This window comes from Muscardinus avellanarius, assembly GCF_963383645.1.
Source record: "Muscardinus avellanarius genome assembly, chromosome: 8".
Lineage (NCBI taxonomy): Eukaryota > Metazoa > Chordata > Mammalia > Rodentia > Gliridae > Muscardinus > Muscardinus avellanarius.
The window spans coordinates 55,041,980-55,064,775 of NC_137794.1; the positions used below are offsets into that span (position 1 = coordinate 55,041,980).

General features: G+C 31.2%; 1 protein-coding gene across 1 annotated transcript in view; it reads right to left on the minus strand.

The window, feature by feature from the left end:
* Positions 1-22,796, minus strand: part of ASCC3 (activating signal cointegrator 1 complex subunit 3) — a gene marked incomplete at its 3' end in the record, with an annotated part of 321,972 nt that overhangs the window by 131,091 nt on the left and 168,085 nt on the right. Inside the window, exons 15-23 of the mRNA XM_080700024.1 lie at positions 22,310-22,534; positions 15,998-16,117; positions 12,087-12,251; positions 10,755-10,841; positions 9,734-9,910; positions 6,474-6,699; positions 4,684-4,838; positions 1,676-1,774; positions 431-599 (exon numbers count right to left, since the gene is read on the minus strand). Coding sequence (XP_080556150.1) covers positions 431-599; positions 1,676-1,774; positions 4,684-4,838; positions 6,474-6,699; positions 9,734-9,910; positions 10,755-10,841; positions 12,087-12,251; positions 15,998-16,117; positions 22,310-22,534 — 1,423 coding nt within the window. The remainder of the gene's footprint in view (positions 1-430; positions 600-1,675; positions 1,775-4,683; positions 4,839-6,473; positions 6,700-9,733; positions 9,911-10,754; positions 10,842-12,086; positions 12,252-15,997; positions 16,118-22,309; positions 22,535-22,796) is intronic.

A 22,796-nucleotide genomic window follows, 5' to 3' on the forward strand; every position in this document is an offset into this window, starting at 1 on the left:
GTAATAGAACCAATATAAAGGCTACATATTATTTGCAGGATACAAACACTTGAGGCATATGTAAGCCCATTCTGTAGTAAGAAAAAAAATATGATTCCTTAGTATTAGCATATCAAATGGAGAAATTATAATGATTATATGTAGAAATAGAGATGAAGGACTACACAGAAATAGTAAGCTGGCCTAAGCCCAGCTTAATGCTACTGAAACTCAAATAAATAAAAATTAAAGGTCTACAATTAAGCTCTGCACTCTCTCATACCCCCCCCCCCACATATGACTTTGAAAAGTCTCTTTTTGAGCTATATTTTATCAAACAGGTTGCATTCAGGATGAAATAACTTTAACTTTAACACACAGACACTGCTCAATATTAAGTAAAACAAAAAATACTGGAAAGAGTGATTCAAATTAGTATTCCATATGTTACCTGTATGGGGAGGATGTCTCTCTGGTAGAATCAGATGTTGAAAGTTGATGATACACACAGCCTCAGCTCCTAGCCATCTATCAGACACTGCTCGGATGTAGTATTGAGAAGGCAAAGGCTCAAAAATAGGGATTGTAAATACCAATAGTTGAGCTTCTTTACTAATAACCTAATGTGAAATAAAGTCTAAGATAAATATGGGTATTCTAATATATCTCAGTAGTCTATTGCTATAAAACAGTATCTATATAAGATATATTTTAAAAAGGTATCATGTATTTTCTCAGTAGCTGAGACATTTAGGTACTTGAGAGACTTGTATGTAGTTTCCTTCTGAGGGTATCTAATATAGCAAAAGACAAAATTTATACTTACTTTATATTATTTACATGTGTATTCCATCATATATTAACAGGTCATGATTGTGACTCATCAGCAGAATTTCCCAAATACAATTCAATTACTAAACTTCATGATTTTTGCTAATCTAATCAGCCTTATTATCACTTACTCAATATTTTCCTTAAGGTCCTATCAGTACTTTAAGTGGAATACTAGAATTACTTGGAATAAATAAATGGTTACCATGAAGATAAATGCAATGAAAAAAAAACACATTGATATAATATTCTACTAATGTCCATTCAGGACTTTCAGCCTGAAGCTTGCTTTTCGCCTTGACAAAAAGAGAAATTACAAATGAGGCATGAGTTAGGTAGTAACAATTAAGTCTTTCTCTTGTGATTTATAGAGAATTTTTTTAAAGAAACTATCTTTTCACTATGTGAAGAAATATGCTTGAGCTCTATGTGCATATAACAGTTAAAATTACTATTTAGTGCTTGCTTCAGCAGCATGTATACTAAAATTGGAATGATACAGAGAAGATTAGCATGGCCCCTGAACAAAGATGACACATAAATTCATGAAGTGTTCCATATTTTTATAAATAAATAAAATAAAAAGACTAAAAAATTACATTTATCCCACTTATTATTCTATATGTCTAGAGGTTATGCCTTAAGACATGGTAAATATTATAATTGAATTTCTCAAATAATCATATTGAATTATCAATACATACATTTAAACTATGTCCTTTTGAGAACAAATAGAAATGTAAAATATAATAGAGCATTAAAAGCACTATGATACCACAAAAATAAAGTAAAAAAGAGAAATTATTAGTTCATAGTTTTTTCTATATCAAAACAGTTAAGATTATATTCAAATGTATATATTTACCTGTTTTTTAAGAGCTAGAAAATACTCTGAATGATAAATATGATCATTTGTAGGATCTTCTACCCAAATCCACCAGGGTTCTCCTACTGTTCCATGGACCTAGAAGAAAAAGTATCCTAGTACTATGACTACCATAATTCAAGGGATAGTGCTATTTATATACTCAGCATCTATTCCTGTTTAGAAACTTTACTGATATATATTTTACAAAACTTTTACCCATTTAAAGTATATAGTTTAATGGTATTAACATATTTATGAAGTTGCACAATCAGAAACATAATTTTAGAACATTTTCATCACCTCCAAAAGAACACTTGTTATTCATTAGCAGTAACTATCAATTTACTATAAATTTGCATGTTCTAGACACTTCTTATATATGGACTCATTGACAATTGTGGTCTTTTGTGATTAGCTTCTTTAACATTCTACTTTTATAGTTTATTCATGCTTTAGCATGCATCAGTACCTTATTCCTTTTTATTATCAAATAATATTCCAATGGAAAGTTAGACCATATTTTGTTTACACATTGTAATCTTTTTCCTTATAAGACCCAATACTGTGCAGTATTCCTTTCTTCCTCATGTGACCTTAGGGAAGGTGACCATATCCATGGGGGTAATTTTGATTCACACCAATCAGTTCATGGCATTTTTCTGACAACATTAATAGTAAAGGAGAGGCCCATGATGAATACTGGCTTAATTAGACTAGGAAAAAAGGGAGGGGGTTTGCATTCTATGCTCTGGGTTGAGGAGTGGGGATATGTTCCCCTTACGTTGTTAAATGTAACAACAGAAGCATAAAAAACACTTGGGAAGTACCCAATAGTGTTAGCTAGCTGAACAAAGAGATGAAAAGATTCTCAGTCCTGAAGACACAACCATCCTAGGGCTTAGTCTACCTGTGTACGTTTTACTGTACATGATAACATAATATCTTGCTTATATCAGGTTGATGCAAGTTAAGTTTGCTGTTCCTCAAGACAACAGTTTTGTACCTGAAAAAGTTAACTATAAAAACAACTAAGTATTCTTACTAATGAATCAAATTGTGAGAGATTTATTATGGATAATTATAGAAAACAATATAAAATTTCCATTCATTTCAAACAGTAACTTAAATAAAAATTTAAATAATAAGATTATGGCTAACTATAATTTTATATTTTATATAAAACTTTACATTTCTAGAAATAGTAAATATATTGGGAGCTGAGACAGGAAGATTGCAGGTTCACAGCCAGCCTCGGTTACTTAGTGAGGCCCTCTACAAGTTAGTGAGCTCCTGATTCAAAATTAAAAATAAGAGCCAGGCGTGGTAGTGCACGCTTGTAATCCCTGCACTTTGGAGGCTGAGAGAGGAGGATCTCACAGGTTCAAAGCCAGCCTCAGCTACTTAGTGGGGCTCTCAGCAATTTATTGAGACCCTGTTTCTAAATAAAATATAAAATAGGCCTGGGAGTATAGCCTGGAGGTAAAAAGCCCCTGGGTTCTACCCCCAGTACCATCAAAATAAATAAATAAATAAATAAATAAATAAATAAATAAAATAAAAATAAAAATAGGACTGGCAGTGTAGCTCAGAGATAGAATGCCCCTGGATTCAATCCCTGGTACTGGTATATATATATATATTAATTTATTATATATATATTAAATGTAATTTAATATATATAAATGTATTTTATTAAATGTAATTTTGTATTGTCACCTAGTCCTCAAGGAAATTCTGTGAGAAAATAGCAATAATTAGTATTATACAAGTTTACAGATGAAGAATTTTTAGGAATTAAAGGTCTTGACACTTCAACACCAATGCAGAATTAAGTCAGGATCACGGTTGGGTGATTTTACAGCACACTGCTAAGCAAAACTCATTCACGTTAAAGATATAAAAATATTAGGGTAATGCAGAAAGTACTCACCTACATTTAACTAGAGCCTTACACCAACTATGGGGAGCAAGTTTTGTTATACTACAATTTCTGATTTACTTGTCTTCCTCCACTGTCTTCTTGAAAACATGCCTGAGTCCAATTGCCTTTGTATCTATAATATCTAACACAGACTAATGTGAAGATAGATTTTTTTTTTTTTGGTGGTGGTACTGGGGTTCCTGGAAACCCTTCTACCTTCGGGCTACACTCCCAGACCTATTTTCTTATATTTTTTATTTGGAAACAGGGTGTCTTAAGCCAGCGCGGCTGGCTTCGAACCTGTGCGATCCTCCAGTCTCCGCCTCCCAAGCGAGGGGATTACAGGTGTGGGCCACCACGCCCGGCTGATCTTAAAACTGTTGATAGAATGATCATAGTACACAGAATGGAGCTTTCCATTTGTGTTTGTCATTATGTTTTAACGTAATATAGTAACAGTGAAGGTATTTAAGGAGGAAAAGAAAAGAAATAAAAACAAACAAATATGTAAGGAACTAAGAAAAGACATTTTGAAGAAGACCTATATACACAATACTAAATGTTCAAAGAAATAATTGGAATAACAAAAATATATTTATTAAGGCAACCAGCTAGTTGCTGGATGTCACTGAGGAAGTATCTTAACAGGAAAGAAACTGGTAATAAGAAAAATTTAGAATGTTTTTCCTACAATCCAAATGTTTAAAAATTGGAGAAAATGGCAATTTGAGAGATATCAAGACTTAAAAACGGCTCCTTTACCACAAAGAATCTTAAATTTTTGGCAAGCCAAAATGACAGAGTGAGTAGAGATTGCAAAAAATGATAGCAGAAAATGAAAATATCCAGAACTAATGTGGCAAAGGCTTTATGGAGCTGATTCCACTAAAATATTGTTCAATATTGAAATGCTAAGTTTCCTAAATGTTCTGAAGCAATATCTCTTAGGTTGACATATTAATATACTTTTTCTTAAGGATGGGAGTAAAAAAATCTACCTTGGGAACTGATGTAAGGAGGTGCAGTGGAACCTGAAGGACAGACATTTTTAAAACAAATAGATACAGGTATTTTCCACTTTTACCTGATCATTCCAAGTGAAATCAGGATAAATGCTCAGTGTCACTCGGAGGACAGTCCGTGTGATGGGCTGAATAGATGCTTCCATCATAACAGAAGGAATCTGATGAACACATTGTTTAACCTTCAGTCCAATATTCACATGATGCAAAATGTGACCTGAAAGGAAAATCTCACATAGAAGAAATGTGTCCAGAGAGGGGAAAAAAGCAATATAATCTGACTTGTAAATGGGATTTCAGAGAAGGTGATTTTATTGCTTGTTTTATGATTTGCTATGTAGAATAGCTGACATTCTTGACCTGGCATGTTTGAATATTTTGTAATAGTTAACTTGAATTAGCAATTCGTAGCTCTGAAAAACAGTATCAAGGTTTCCTTAGGTATTAATAGTGCTCTTAAAATTACTGAGACTTCCTAATGTTTCAACTACTACAAACACACACACACATTTTTTTCTGAATTATTTTATTACATAGTATAAAAATATTTAGTATTTTGTGAAAATAGTCATTGACTTATTCTGGGTCTATTACAGAACTCAGATTGTGTCAGGAAATGCTTTAGTAACTAAGTATACCTTACCCACCCATATCCATTTCCAGAAAACATATAAATATAATGTAAAATATGACCAATCTGGCACAAAATTAACTATTTAAAACATATTTTCCCTAACACAAACATGAGGAGGGAAGGGGAAGGAGGGGGAGGGAATGGGGTGGGAATTGGGGAAGGGCTAAATGAGTGATATGTCCATGTATGCCCCTACCATCTTGTACTCCATTAAGATGTATGACTACAATGCACCAATAAAAAATAAATAATAAAACATATTTTCCTAAGTAATCAGATTCTGGAACACAGACACGTATGAAAGAGAGTGAGGTTGTCACAAATGTTACTACTAACTAGTTCAAGAAACTAAGTGGAAATAGATTTATATGTCAACATAATTTTTAAAGCATACATTAATGTTTTATGCTTAATCAAATGTAAAATAAGTTTTACCTTTCTTATTTATTTATTTATTTATTTATTTATTTATTTATTTATTTTGGTGGTACTGGGGTTCCTGGAAACACCTGGCTACCTTTCTTATTGTGATAAAATATTTAAATGTTAACCCAATAAATGTACCCTCAACTCCCTTTATTAAGAATCTCCATTTTTTATAGTGATAGTTTCCTTCATCTACTCTAATTTAGAAAAAAATATTCTTCATCTCATACAAATGTAATAACTCCTACTTGCCAGCAATAATCCTCCCTCTAATTTGTTTAAAATCTGACTCTGTCCTATTGAGAACTGAAATGCTGCCTACTCAGTGCATTATATATTTGTCCAACAAAATGTTAGGGATAGTTGAAATGTATGTAGCAACAACTTTTCAATATTATATGAATAAAGTAGAATACCAACTATTATACAAACACTGATAGCAACTGAGTTTAAATGTGTGTGTGTGTGTGTGTGTGTGTGTGTGTGTGTGTAATGTTTAGAAACTCTATAGATCTTACTGTTCACATAATTATTCTCATCATTTGTGGCTAAAAGTCTATGCATAAACCCCTTAAGGGTGTGAAAATATGCTCTATTTTAATTGCTAATTCTGTCAATAACTTCATAAAAATTTGGAGTGATTTTTGCTTTTTTACTTGAGTTTAGATAAAATAAATTTTATAAGTATGGTAAAAATCTATATTGAGTCATGTGAAAATTCACAATATTTTATATCTAGTAAAATATTTTATTAGCATAGAAAAATTCATTTAAATATTTTTGTTTCTTTACCTATTTCATCTTTCCTCATGTCCTTTAGTTTATCCACAGTGAGGTTTTTTTCTTCTAGTCTTGTTAGAATGTGTGGTGGTAACACTGAAAATTGTCTCAAAGGGCTAGCCCAACCCCAAAGCCTCTTGTCGATGATTTTACTCAGATTCAGGAGCCTGTAGGTCATGGTAGGCCAACGTTTCCTTAGAGCAATTTCAAAAAGAGCACGGACAATTCTAGCTGCATTCTGAAAAACAAAAAGGGGAGATCGGTTGTTAGATCCAATGTGCTGTTATACTTGTCAGTAAATTTTTTTATTCAAAATCAGACTCAAAAGATGCATTCTTGAATTGCGGCAAATCTTTTCTCATACAACCCCAGTTATCTACTCTTATACATATACGTAACCACATCCTTTATATGTGGATGTCACTTGCTAACCTCTCAGAGGGCAGCTCTAGTTCTGGGTTCTTAAGAGCTCTGTCTTCTAAACAGGAATGAAGTAGGAAAAGACAGAAGGCATGCAAAGTATCTAGGAGGTGGTTGAGGCATCTAAAATATAAGGCAGGTAAAGATCCCTCTTGTTAGAGACTGGAAGTATTAAATTTATAAGGCTACTGAGAGGAAAATTAAGGAAGACTTTGGGATTCAGCCAGGGTAAAAAATTAGTGAAGAAAAAGGTGACAGGAAATAATAAAAAGTGTAGCTATCTGTATCAATGGGTCTCTATAAATCAAGTAAAGGAATTAGTTTTTCTTACACTGTTTCATTTCATTTCTCCAACAATTGCATTTGATTGCTATTGGTACCAAGATGTTACGGATGGACACACTAAAGCTTGGAGAAGTTGAAAATATGACCAAGGTCATATAGCTAGTTGATGTCAGAGCATCTATTCAATGCCAGGTCTAAATAACGTCAGACTTATCATTAAGACCTAAACTCAGTGGTCAGAGGAAAACTTTGTTAATAGACACACAGAAAGAAAAAATAAATTAATCCCTTAAAAGACTCCATTTGTTTTGCCCTCTTCCCTTTGTTATTCATTTTGTAGATTATTTTATTGAAGATTGTTTTTATTTAAAATTTTATATCATTTTTTGTTTTGGGTGGTACTGGAGATTGAACCCAGGTTCATTCTACTTCTCAGCTATACTCTCAGCCTTATTTTATTTTTTAGTTTGAAAGGGGGTTTTGCTAAGTTATTGTGTTAGCATCGAACTTGCAATCCTCCTTTCTTAGCCTCCCAAGTATGGGGATCCCAGGTTTGTGTTTTTATAATCATGAAATTAGAGATACCTTCCATTAACTAGTGATATGCATTTGAAATTAAAGAATGTTATATCTAGACAATATTATAATAAAAGATGAAAAATAGTAAAGATTCCAAATGGCAAACAGATGATCCAGCTTAAAACTGTGAAGTTAACAAAATGACCAGATGAGTAAAAAGTTTTGTTTTTACATTTGTAGAAAATGTATATTTGTCTTTTGACAATCTAGATTAGAATTTTTTCAGTACTAGAAACTTAAAAACAAAAATGGGACTTAGAAGTCTGAGAATAACTCTGATACTCATTAAGAATGACAAATATGTCTTATTACAGCCCAGAAAATGATAAAATAAACATTTTGATTATCATAGCTACCAAAAAGGATTATTAAAAAAATTTCCACTTGTTTCTGTTAAAAAAAAGTAAGGCGAATCTTCCTCAATTATCTTTAAAAGCAAGTTATTTTTTATGTTTTAGAACCCATACTTATTCCCTACAGGCTAAAAGAAGTGGAAAAAGAAATTCCATGACAAACTACAAAACAAATAGGACCACCAAGCACAGTCTGAATGTGTGTCATTTTCAATATGATCCACATTAAAAAAAAACAAACCAAATAGGACATTTAAATTCAGAGCAATGTAAACTGGGTGGGACTCATGATCAAACTCTAAAATATGTACAGTGTGGAGAAGCAAAACATAGCTTTTAAAATAAGCCTACAGTAGTGAAGATAAGGGTTTATCTAAGGTAGTGAGAGAAGAATTTATAAAATACCACTTTCAAAGCTGAAAGAACCTATGAAATTACTAATGACTTAAAATATAATAAACTCAAGTAGAGTTTATATAATATATTCAAGGATGATAAATCCATAATAGCTATTTAAGAAAACCAGGACTACTTTGAGATATATCCCTAATCTGAGGTTGACTTCCTGGGCACCAATCATGAAGGAAATGTTAAATTTTATATTATAAAACAATTCTTAAGTTCGTCTCTGAAATCTTCATAAACTTGAATTGTAGAAGCATGGACAGACTATTCATCCAGAAAACAGTAAAACTTTGTCTTTTATTTAAATGATTAAATAAAATCATTAGAAAATATAAAATGACAGTACATTATTTTTCAGAAAATGGCGATAATACAGTTAGAAATAAAGATTCTTATAAAACCTATAGGGTGTAGGGAATATATAAATATTTTATTACATCTACATTCACTTTATATAATTTGTGAAATTATCATGATTTCTTGGTTATGCTGATTAAATTGCTACATTCATTCAAATTGTTTACCAATATATGTGAGTTCATGTTTGTAATAGTTTACAACTATTTCAAAGATTTCCTGCATATTCATGGCTGCTAATAATTATTTAACATAAACATACCTCTCCTATATTGTCTTTAAACAAAATTATAAATTAGTGGCAGCATAATTATATATTCTAATATGTTAAAATTTATTTTCTCCTTAATTTAAGAGAGGCATTGCTCAATAAAAATGAATAAAAAATGCATATTTAAGAGGTAAAATTCTTTTCTTAAAGAGTACATATAAAAAAAACCTTTCATTTGAAAGATATGATAAAAAATAAGCTACATTACTTCAAATGAGGGTTTGAATATAAAAACATACATATATAAGCATTTATAAAAAGCTGTAAAATACATTAGCTATACTTTAGGGAATTATTTTTCTTTCAGCCCTCAATTCATAATTATGAATAGGAGAAATTTATTTCATTAAAATCAGAACATATTTATTAAGCTTTATTTAATGGTCAGTTTGTTACAGGTCAAACTGAACATCAAGTTTCATCTTCAGTCCTGATTTACTAATATAAATTACATAAAAGATGTATAAATGAAAAGAACCAGTTCAAGATAAAATGGTAATTTGAAAGTATTTTAAAAAAGTAATACATTCACAACATTGTGGAATTAATTTCTTAGTCCTAAAGATAAACAAAGAAGAGAAAATGAGGAGTAAGATTCTTACCTGAGCAACGTATGCAGAATCTGATATAAGGGAGAAACTATCCATCTCTCCTCGGCTGATATAAGTTTGAAGTAAGATGTTTATTTTCCCATAACTATTTTCTACACCACCAGGAGCCGAGAGTTCACAGAAATTATTTAATAAGGCATCTAACTCCTCTATTTCTTCTTCTCTGACCTAGAAGAGTCAATGGATTTATAGTTATATTTTGGCTGATTTTCTGATATTAAACCACATTGTATGTTTTAAAAAGTTTTCATTTAGTATAATGCAACATTTTCCTTTTGAATAGTTAAAATAGCTAATTTTCCTACAGATATTTATAAAATACAATATGAAACTATCCTGAGACTGATACAATTACATTTTATTATTCATCACCAATATTAAAGTTGCCATTGACATATAAAAATTTGATATGCCACAGATATTAAATCATCTGACCTCACCATCCTTCAATTGATGAGTTTTCATTTTTTATTTGACCAGAGTAAAACCTCTGCCCAATTGGATTAGGAAAAACTTGATTATCTTCAAATGCATTCACTTCAGTCATATACTTTTATATGGTATAATACAGTCATAGCTTAAAGCTGTGAAGTATTATGTTTCAGAGTATTAAACTTTTTACTGTTAATAAGATTAAATTGAAATATGGGTATAGAAATATTCATTTCTATATAAGTTTAGATCATGCATATATTTTATATTTTCTTTGGTGAACTCTATATTGCAAATAACTCAAAATCTCTATACTATATCCTTCAGTAGTTTCATTACTGCAAAACTATATAAATTACTTGATTTAAAGTTGAAAGCCAAGATTGATGTCAGATATGATTATAATATAGTCTAGGATAGTGGATATTATTTATAAATGGAAGAACATTGCTGATACTCCAAATATTATGTCCCATGTAACTTAAATTGTATCAGAAATAACAATTAATTAAAACTTTTAATAAATGAATTAATGTATCAGTGTTGTACACATTTGACTCAAACTTTGAGTAATACCTACCTTGATTTGATCGAATTCTTCAGCTTTGGAGACTATAGCAAAGATATCACCTTCGGTTTTGTGAGCATCAAAGAGTTCATTAAAGGTCTACCAAAGTAAGTGTCATATTTGATTAAAATTGAAAGCCTAATAAGATATTTTAAATTTAAAACATTACTATAAATCTCACATTCTTAAATAACACTAGAGCCTTAGAAAATGCAGTTGTCTGTAGCATAGTGCTCCAAATCCTTGCTTTATAAACATCATACAATTCATCAAAGGTTGCTCAGTGTGATGCTACATGTATGTAATCCCAGTACTTGGAAGGCTGGGATAGGTTTGAGGCCAGCATCAACATTCTAGCAAAACCCTGTTTCAAAATAAAAATAAAAAAGACCGGGATGTAGCTGAAAGGTACAATGCCCCTAGGTTCTATCCCCAGTACCACCCTCTCCCCCCAAAAAATTAATAACTGAAAAACACCCCAAACAAAATCAGCTACAAAATACCTTCAGAAGTATAGATCAACATAGGCATAGTTAGTACAATTTATATTAGAGGTCTACAGAGTTTATCATTAACATTCTGGTCTTTGCCTCGGCATAAGCATATGGAAATTTGTACTATTCACCAAATAAACTGATAATCTATCATAAAATTCAGAGGAAAGTAACTAGAAAATATATAATCTGAAGATTCTCACATTACTAATAGCAAGGAAATATAAAAGTCAAGAACTAGGGTGGAAAAAAAAATCAAAGGCCATACAGAATGAAGGCAGAGTTGTCAAGTAGGGAGAGCTCCTGTAAAGATGTGCATACAGCTTTAGGGTACAGTTTTGCAATCATAAACTAGAAATTAGACACATGAGTAAGGTTATGAAGTAGAGAAATGAGGGGTGTGAGAGCAGGTGATGGAAGGAGTGGAGGTCTAGGCGTTGCATCAAATTAACAGATTACATTTGTGAGATAATGCCCATCACACGGTTTTAAAGACATCTTAGTGTTATTACAAATATAAGGTTATCTTGGAAAAGATGGAAAAAACTAGTAAGTACCTGAAAGTGTCTTCAGAAAAGTATCATATGCATAAGCAAATGATAGATAAGTTCAAAACATAGATTTACTATAAGCTGAGCCTTTTGTATTACTGAAGAAATCTCATTGCTATCTAAAGTCTTATTTTTTTCTTGTTTAATTGAGCATATATTGATGAGTTCATATAAACTGAATATATTTTGTTCTATATGTTGCTTTTGTTATTTTGCATTATTGATATATTTTGAAGTTTGGAAGGTATTTGCATGTAGAAACACATATATTTTTGCATTTGTTCCTCTCGGTATAATACCTCAATGGTGTTGTATTTAATATAGTAGTGGCTGGCAGTTCTACCCAAATCAGTTGAGGAAAAATATCCAGTACGTTCTTCAAAACGAATCATCTGAGCCTTGTCTAGTTTTCGTCCAACTTCAATGACTAACTGTTCTCGATGCTTTCTTAATGTTGGGTCAATCTACAAAAAAGAAATATAAATATTTGAATTCTAAAGAATCCTCACTTGCAAACAGATTTATATAAATTTAACTTTTTTTCTTGATGTTTTAGTTATACTTTTTAAAAATTAAATTTATTTTAACTGGTACAAAGAAATATGAAAATTATATGTATTAGTGGGGTAATGTGATGTTTTGATAATGTATACCTTCGTTAATGTTAAACATCTCTGTCTCCTAAAACATCTCTCATATCTTACAGTAAAAACTTTGAAAATCCTTCTTTACAACATTTGAAATACGACACATTATTGTTATCTATAGCCACCCTATTATAAAATTGTACACTGGAACTACTTATGCCTCAACTGTAAGTTATATCAATCTCTCCCGATCCCTCTCTCACCTCGTTCCCTCCAGCTTTTGGTAGGTACCATTCTAATCTCAGCTTCTATGAGATAATTTTTGAGATTCCGTATATGGGTAAGGTCAGTTGGTACTTGCATTTCTGTCCTTGATTGATTTCAGTTATCATAATGATCTCTACTTCCATTCATACTGCTGCAAACAACAGCATTTCATTCTTGTTTATGGCTGACTAGTACAGCATTGTGTATATGTGTCACATTTTCTTTATCCATTCATCAGTTGATGGACACTTAGGTTCCTTCTATTTCTTGGCAATCATAAACAATGCCATATTAACATTGCAGTACAAATGTTGGACACACTATTTCTTTTGGATTTCATTTCTTTTCTCAAACTCAGAATTGTGATTGCTGGATCATTGGCTTTTTAATTTTTTAATTTTTTATTTTTTTTTGGCGATACTGGGGTTGGAACCAGGGGCTTTCTACTTTCGGTCTACACTCCCAGACCTCTTATTTGGAAACCAGGTCTCACTAAGTTTCCGAGAGCCTCACTAAGTAGCTATGTAGTTGAGGCTAACTTCAAACCAGCAGGATCCTCCTGTCTCAGCCACCCAAATATTGGGATTACAAATGTGCCCCACCATGCCTGGCTGACTTTTTATAATTTTCAAAGAACATTTTTTTACATTTAAGAAATAATGAGAAGCTGGGATAGTGGAATATGCCTATAATCTCAGTACTTGTAAGGCTGAGACAGGAAGATCACAGCTTCAGGTACAGCCTCAGTAATATAGAGACATTCAGCAACCTAGTAAGACCTTGTTTCAATAAAACAAAACACAAGAAGAGCTGAGTGTGTAGCTCAGAGGTAGAATGCTTCTGGGTTCAATACCCAGTACAACAAAATAAAATAAAATAAATAAATAAATAAATAAATAAATAAATAAGGAAAATAAGGAGAGAGAGAGAGAGAGAGAGAGAGAGAGAGAGAGAGAGAGAGAGAGAGAGAGAACAAACTAAAAAAGATTTTATTCCATTAAAGAAAATTTTAAAATTTATTAAAATCACCAATCTCTCTAAATACCAATATTCTAGAATCTAAAATTCTTACATAGTCTTATAATCTTTAAGATTATAAAGACTGGGAATCGGGGGGGGGGGGGAGGGAGACAGCCAATATTGTAGTTTCCTTCCAACTATAAATACATAGCAATTTTAAACTATATTCCTATTTCATCAGATTTAGGCCATATTCTTATTTTATCAGTTATTTGAAGACAAGATGACAAGAATGCTTTCCCTGTCAAAGTCAAGGTACAAAAAATACATGCAGTTATATTCTTAAAAACAGAGTTTCTTTGTTTTGCAGTTTTCACAACTGTCTATGTGAGAAACCATTTTCCCAGCAAAGAGTGAAATGAAGTTAGCAATGAATTTTTATATTTTGAAACTATTACTTAAGTTATAGTCTTTTTCTACTTAGAAATTATGTTATTTAACACAAGATATTAACAAATATTCTTGTTGTTATGATGTCTGTGTGTCTAAGTATATTTGTATACACACACACACACACACCATCATATATGTACATATCCAAGACTTGAAGATTAATCTCTAGTCATGAGCAATAAGGTAAAATAAGACTTTTAATAAAGAGTGGAGGGAGTATAAAACACTTCAGAAATCTAATGAGTTAATATTTCTACCATTTGTTTTAACTTAAATCTTTATGGCAAATAAAATAAATTTTAAAGTAGGAAAAATGAAGTAAAGGAAAATCAACTGCAGATGATTATAGTGGCATCAGGAGTCCTATCAGCATATATAAAATCTTAAATGTTTGCTACAAGTGATATCTTATATGTATCAGGTCCATCTTAGGAAAGCAACCACACATTAAAAAGATCATTTAAATATGCTAAACTACCTGATCTGTGAGGGTCCTTAAGAGTTCTGTGGCTACAAATTTATATTGTGCAATAAAATAAAAATATATGTTAAAAAAGGTTAAGGCACTGAAATATGAAAATAGTAAAATTATATATCTTAGAAAAAAATCACTTTCTTGTATTGAAAACCCACATAAAAGTTTTTTAAATACTATAAAACTATTACATTACATAAAATGACTTAAGATATCAACCTAGTACTTAAAAATCAACTGATATATTTATCTTATTCTAAGAATCAAGATGGCTTAACCCTATAAAAAAATATATGTTGTGTGGTTTTTCTTATCTCTTCAGAAAATTTTCAAGTGCCCTTGACAACTGTCAAAATGCCCATATTGTTAGTAAGAATAGTTAGTGCCATACTGTTTAAAAATATGTGAGATTACCTGTTATAATGCAACAATATTTTATAGCAGAACAATCTGGCTGTAAAACAAGATATCCATTTGATGATTAGCACCAAGTTCACCTGACCAGGGTAGCTGAATTCTATCTAGGGAAATCCTAAAATGAAAACCTAATGATTTCAGATCATTAGCTTCAAAACTTATTGTTGTTACTGTTCTTATTTTTATCCTTTAAGTTTTAAGTTCCAACTTTATCACTGTAAAATTTACTATATAAGAAATGAAAGTGAAAGAAAACCCCCAAAAGATTGGCCTCTCTCTCCTCCGTTTCTCTCTAGTAGTAAATGCAGAAAAACTATAATTTTTAGTTAAATTTAATGCTTTAATAATTTTGACTTTAAACAAGTGGATATCCATATGATGATAGTGAAATAATGTTTTCATTAGACCACAACTGCATTTTATCTATAATTAGGAAGCATTTACAATATATAAAACAGAGTCCTAAAGAAAAGACAAGATCTCATAGAATCTGTAACGCACATGGACCACATACCTCTAAAGTTCAGGGGAAGAGCTGCTATCATGTGTATCTAATTCTCAGTCAAGGCATACACATAGATTACTGAAACAGATCCCAAACTCATTAATGTTACCTTTTAAGTTCAAAATAGGGTACAGAAGGGATGTGATAAGAGGTGGTTTTATAACATAAGTTTATTACAAGAAAATAAATTATAAATTTCCTCATGACTGGTTTATTCTAAAACTAATTTATCATAGCTTAAGGAAACGTCAAAATATTAGTATCAAATGGAAATAGTCCTAAAAAATAAATAGATGTTAATATAAATATTAACTTAGTATCAATGAAAAAAAGACTCAAATAAAGCACAATAAATGCAGGGGACCAATTTAAATTTTCCTTACTGTTTTTAAAAAAAGATCAATGTTCTTTATTTTTCTTCCAGGTCCCTAACTCTTTTCAGATGAGGTAAGAGTAGCAAATATTTATCCTCATATCATAAAAAGATTACAGAACCCAAAAGATCGTGCAGGTGTCTCTTTTTATATATATAAATGAGTTTCCTACCTGATAAGCTTTGTGACTGATGCCATACACTAATGGATTTGCTCTCATCCGTACATAAAGATAAGTGTAACTTATCCACTTCACTGCTTCTTCTACATTAGTGACGGTTCCCAGAGCAATCTGCAAATCAAAAATACAACATAAATTAAAGTAATGCATTATAGTCAAACATAAACATTACATCAAGAACTATTTTGCCAGAGGTTAAGTTTTTAAAACAGAACACTTTGCTGCATTTAAAAGCAGTCAAGCACAATCAATGAAAATGACTTCCCCAAATAATTAAAAATCAATCCTGACTATTTAACTGAGAAAATACATTAGAAATGCTGTCTTCCAAAACTGAACTTACTTAATATTATGGCATCTGATTGTTTTTTTTCCTCTTTATGGAGTCTCGTTCTACATAGCATTAAGGACTTTTAAAGCATATGTTATTTTTTCTTATTCAGTAAACATTGTGTTTTAGTTTTATTTGTTAAAACTTTTAAATGTAAGTTTATGAGACTAAAAATAACACAATATTATTAATTTTATCTCACTTTATCATGATTCTGTGCTATATCATCAAAAGCACAGAAGGTACAATATTAGTTTTACCGCTAAAGATAATCATTCAGAGGCTTGCTAGTGTAAATATACGATATAAATACAATGAAAAATGCAATTTTCTGCAAAGCAAAGCAGATTTCATTGGGATTTATATATATCAGTACATAAACTTATAGAAGTCATACAACAAGAAAAAGTGGGTTTTTCTATATAAACAACCAATAGAAAAAACAGGTATTTACACATTTGAACCAAAAAACACAGTGGACAATTCTTTAGATTATGTGAAAAAAGAAGTATGTTTAATATAGACTCTTAATGAAGCTGTGTGATATATTAATTGAATGTAACAAAAGGTTTAAAAACAAACAAAAGGTTTAAAACATGATTTAAAACATGATTTAAAAACATGAAAATAAAGCCAGGTGTGGTGGCGCACACTTGTAATCCCAGCAATTTGGGAGGCTGAGACTAGAGGATCCTGGTTCACAGACAGCCTCAGCTACTTAGTGAGGCCCTCTCCAACTCAATGAGACCTTGTTTCAAAAATAAGAATAAAAAATTGGGCAGGGGATGTAGTTTGGAGGTCAAATGCCTCTGGGTTCCATCCCCAGACCCACACACAAAAAAAAGAAAAGAAATATAACATCTGTGTAATAAAAATAATTATTAGACAATGATATAATAAAATTTTAATGAGATATTTTCTTAAAAATGTATTCCATCAACCAGTGAATTTATAGCAAGTAATTGCTTTTACTTAAGGTGTTCATTTTACTTTAAAAATTCACTCAAGTTGAAAAACTTTACAGTTGTAAAGTTTTACTTGAACCCTTAGCTGAAAAAATTCCTCATGTTCATTTTAATTTATATTACATTTTTAATTCTATAAAACTAATTTTGTGAAATATATGGATAGACTGGGGGTAGTTCAGTGTTATGATCATGCACAAGGTTCCAGGTTCAGTCCTAAGCAACAAACAAAACTAAACATAACATAACAAAGAGTGGATGCTTAGCTGTGTTTAATTAATTAAAAATGAGATAGTGCAATATATACATTTCACCACAGTATTCCATCATACTACTTGTTACACAAAAGAGTTAAGGGTCAATGCCAAAATAAATATACAATGAAGGAGATTCTATGTATCTACTTCTAAATTTCCAGTAGTTTATTTACAAATGACTAAGCCATCTGCAATATAGGTAAATATGTACATTTCCTACAATATGTACATTTCCTACAATTTCCACAAAATAAAAAGCAGCAAGAACAAAAAGGATTGAAAAAGGGAGTTGTTTTTAGCAATTCCTAAAGATTTACAATAGAACAGTTAAGCATTTTTCAGTATGCTTAGGTAAATAAAACTAGTTTGATGATATGGTTAATAGTTGATAGTATTTTCTGTTGTGATTCCATTATTTGACAGCTAAATTTGTATCAAGTCATATGACATATGACCTATATCCTATATGACCTCATGATTACTTTGAAATGTTCCTTTATGACCTTTTTATGTTATTTTAAAAATAACCAATAAGTGTAGAATACTTTATAAGCACTAATAATTACCTAATGCTACTAGTGATGAGATTAAAATAAAGGAGGAAGTAGGTATCAAAAACTAAATGGAGAAATGCAAGTCACCTGGGCATGGTGATGCACACCTGAATCATAGGACTTGGGAGGCTGAGATAGAAGGAGTCCAGTTTCAAGGTCAGCACCAGCAATTTAGCTAGACTCTCAGCAACCTAGCAAAGCCCTGATTTAAAATAAAACTAACTAAATAAGGGTGGGGCGTAGCCGAGAGATAGATTGCCCCTGCATTCAATCCCTAGTACCACACACACACCTAAAAAAATTCTTAATAAAACAAGTCATCTAACCAAAAGGGAAGAGATTATGAAGAAAAAAAATGTAAATTTATGTTTGCACATCATTTTTTGAGACTAATCTTTGAATGCCACCTAGTGACAAAAATAAAGATTTCCTTGTAAATGTAAATGTTTGCTGTCCCCTAGTGGCTACTTAATTAGAGGAGTCTTTTTTTTTTTTCAAAAAAAAAAAAAAAAACAAGTATTTTTTCATATTATCTGTCTGAAATTTGTTCATTCATCTCAGTAATTATAGTAAGTCTAAATCCTGTATACTACATACAGCACAATAGATATGCTGATAATAGCATAGTACGGACTCAAAAAGTTTCCTTGTCTTGGAGGTGAGACATAGGTAGCTAATTAGGATGATTTTTCTGGTCCAATATCCACAGTGCCTGTACATAACATGCATTAAAAAGTGGCTTTAAAGAAAACATTTAACATGTGAAACTTATAAAAGTGGAATTAGTGTATAGTGTGATAGAGCTTTCTGTTCCATTAAGAAAAATAAAATTCCCCTTAGACTCAAGTATCACTTTATATCTAGTTCATGTATTTAAATTTTAGTCTTTAAGGTTGTTGTTTATGTGCAGTACAGTGTGTTTTTAAAACTGGTTGAAACCACATAAAATTAAACAGAGTCATGATGAACGTGTATGTGCATAGTTACATTTATGTATATCTATATGTAAACTACATTAGTAAATGAGTGAAAAACACATGTACTACCACTTATTTATTTATACAGCTGTTTCAATGCTGATAGTAAGCCAGGGTGGAGCTGAGTATCAAGGTACTATCATAAAACAGTATCATTATAAAATTTATTGGATACCAACTAGGTATAGACATTTGTTAAATTATCATAACAATCCAATGAGACTATCCTTATAAGTGAGAAACTTGGGATTTCATAGGTAAAGTGAGTACAGTAATAGTCTTCTAGGGTAGCAGACCCATGTCCAGAAGAATTGGGAAGGCTGGTCAGACTGTGGAGGCCTTAAAACCAAGAACAAAATTTTTGTACAATATCACCTCTCAACATCCTGAGAGACAGAGGAACTCTGTAGAAAATGTATGTTAGGGTACAGAATAGTGAACATAATTTTAAAGTATGGATCATAAGGTCTAGCACAGAGTAGGACTCCAGTAATGTCTAATGAACACATTTTAATAGGCATCACACATACCTCAGTGTTTCTCACAGTGCCAAATCAAGTGGCTTTATGTAGGAGAGGGATTGGTGACCTTTAGGATAACAGAATCAGCCCTATTAGGCATCAGTGAGCAAAGGCATCTCATAAAATGTTTGCATTAAAACTATACTGAATATAATAATTTCTCTGGTTCTTCTAAACTAATGGTCAAAATTGATATTCATAAAATGAAATATTTTAATAGAGGCAACACTCCTAACCTAATATGACCTTTATGTTGATTACTACCAGTGTAGGGTCTTGAAAGATTTTGGGAGTCTAAAGAATTAAGAAACAATTACCTTCAGAACACAGTATAGATTCATGTTATAAACTAATTTCACACTTGGTTTCCACAGATTACCAAATTTAATTTCATATTCAATTATAGCTTAAGGGAGTTTGTTTCATTAACAGAAAAATGTACTTCACTAGGGAGCTATTCTAGTAGACCAAGATATGAGAAAGTTCAGCAATGGATACATTTCATGATATTAGCAAAAAATTTTCAAACTATATGCTTCCTTATTTGAATGCCCATTATATCACTAAATAAAAATATGCTTTTTTTTTTCTTTAGGCACGGAGGATTCAAGTCAGGGGTATTCTATCCTTGAGCTAAACCCCATTTCTTTTTCTTTTCTTAAAACAGGGTCTTGCTAAATTGCTGAAGCTGTCCTTGAATCTATGATCCTCCTCTTTCAGCTTCTGAAGTATTGGGATTATAGTCGTGTGCCACTATGCTTGGCTAATAGAATTATGCTTTTGATTAGTTGAGTTTTCTAAAAATGACATATCTAGTAAATATTTTATGAATATAAAATTAACTTATGAGCTGTGATTTATTTTTATTTAGACGAAAGTTTCATTGATTTTATTTTATTGTCCCTAAGAGTTTCTTGAGTACAAGAGCATTATTTCCCTGAGTTTGTGTGCTCTGCATAATATCACATTGTACTTAACACCTATGGAAACCACTCAAGAAATTAATTCTAACTAGTAAGATTTAGTACTCTCTGACTTGATTTTTTAGAAAAGTTTTATAAGAGAATCTTGCTTTTGTACTGTAAAAGTTATAAAAATTCTGGCCATTTTTAGGTAATGTTTAGTCCAGGCCTTAGAAGAAGGCAAAGTACTAATGTAGAAAAATATATTCTTGTATAACTTACTGTATTTTATATAAGATAGTAGTAATCTAAACTACAATAAAGAGAAAAGGTTTAAAACTAGAGTTGAGTTTGAATATTAATTCCAAAAATTATAGCTTAGGAACGGTGGGTCAGTTACACATCTCTGATGATAATATCTCCTTCACCTTAGTACTGAGAAAAGTAAACATATACAAAGTACCCAGCAGAGTCTAATTGTGGTCCCTCAGTTCTCTGTTACTAGTACTATCATTTTACAATAATAGACATAAATATTCCCCTTATTGTAAATGCTGTTGACAGAAGACCTAATTATTTTAACCATGAAATCATGGTAGACAACAAGGACTGAAAATGAACTACAAGAGAAATATTTTCTTTGGAGTCAAATTTTATTTCCCAGTCTTTTTTAGTGTCCTATAATTTTGTGAAGAGAAGTCATTGCTTTTCATGCTATTTCCTCTAACTTCCAATCACATATTCTAAAATTTATCTATCTTTCTGAACTTAGATTAAGTTTTATCATCTTCAAGAATAAAGTCTTTCTTGGTAGAGTGGGGTCAAATGTATTTTTTCCTACTGTCAAACCTTTCTATAGAACTTAACAAGTTGCTTCCAGTACTACTGCACAGTGTTTTCATGACTTTTTTCTCCCCTTTTGGGTTACCTGCTTTTTGAGGGAACTGCATAGTGAGTTTGCTCTTCATTTTCTAAAGACACTTGTGAATACATGAAGAGAATGTGAGTGAAATCTCTATAAGCTGTTTAAGAAGTAGCCAATATAGACTTGCACACAGGTAATATGACTGTCAGTATTTCCTTTTATATCCTACCTACTTTCAAAACTTATTTGAGTCAACTTTAAAGAAAGGGTACTCACGTAGAAAAGTGTCAAATACTTAAAATAATTACAAACGTTAGAAAAAAAAAGAAACATTATTTGAATGTTTGACATATATATTCTAAATTTTAAGAATGCTTATTTTATTTGCCAGTTAAGATCTAGGCTTTCCAGGTCTTTTATTTAAATCTTGACATGATGTGAGACTGTAAGGCACCAGTAAAAGCATATAAAATACTATATACTATCATAAAAGACAAACACACATCAAATTATATTCTAGCTAAATTTAAGCAATCAAACTTTACATAACAAAGTTTATCAAATGAACTAAGGAAGATACACATGCTTTATAAACCTCATAAAAACACCACAAAAGTGTAATACAAATATTGGTTGTTATTGCTATTTCTGTTTCTCTGGTTTGTATAGTTTGGTTTGGACTTCTAATCAGTTCTGAAACTTCATGAATAAAATGTATGGTCACTTAGCAGTGAGTTCTTGTCTGTTGTGTTGCCCACATTTCATATTGCTGTGAGTTAACAACAATATTGCTATTTTGCTTATTTCATCTTATGACTATATAGCATAAGCTATATTCCTTAATATTACAAAATAGCAACCACCTCAACCTCTATTTTATTCTAATTAAAGCTGATGATTCTATTACAACATTTTACTGATTAGGTCTTACCTCTGCATTTAGGTTATCTGCAAGGCTTTCCAAAAACTGACTCTCAATTGGGTTTTGCTGAGTAAGCAAAGTGAGGTAATGGCTGAGTTTATCATGTGTTGTTATAATGATTCCTTCCCCAAATTTGTCAAATTGTGGTCGTCCAGCCCGGCCAAATATCTGCATGACATCTAGAATTCCAAGGTCAACAAAAGAGCCTCTTTTTGCAGCATATATTTGTGTTCCCTAGGTGAGGAAAAGTTAATAAAAATTTACATAAACACACACAAATATAATCCTGAAGAGCCGAATACTGAAATTAGGCAAATATGGCAAGATCTCAAAAGCATACTTTAACTAATCCCTTCATCATCTGTGATAGTTAAATTTTCACAATATAAATTAAATTCTTATTGGAGAAAATAATTCTGACTTTGTATAAATAATATTCAAAGTCAACAAAACAGCCAAATAAAAATATTTTTCTAAATAAATCAATCCAGAGGTT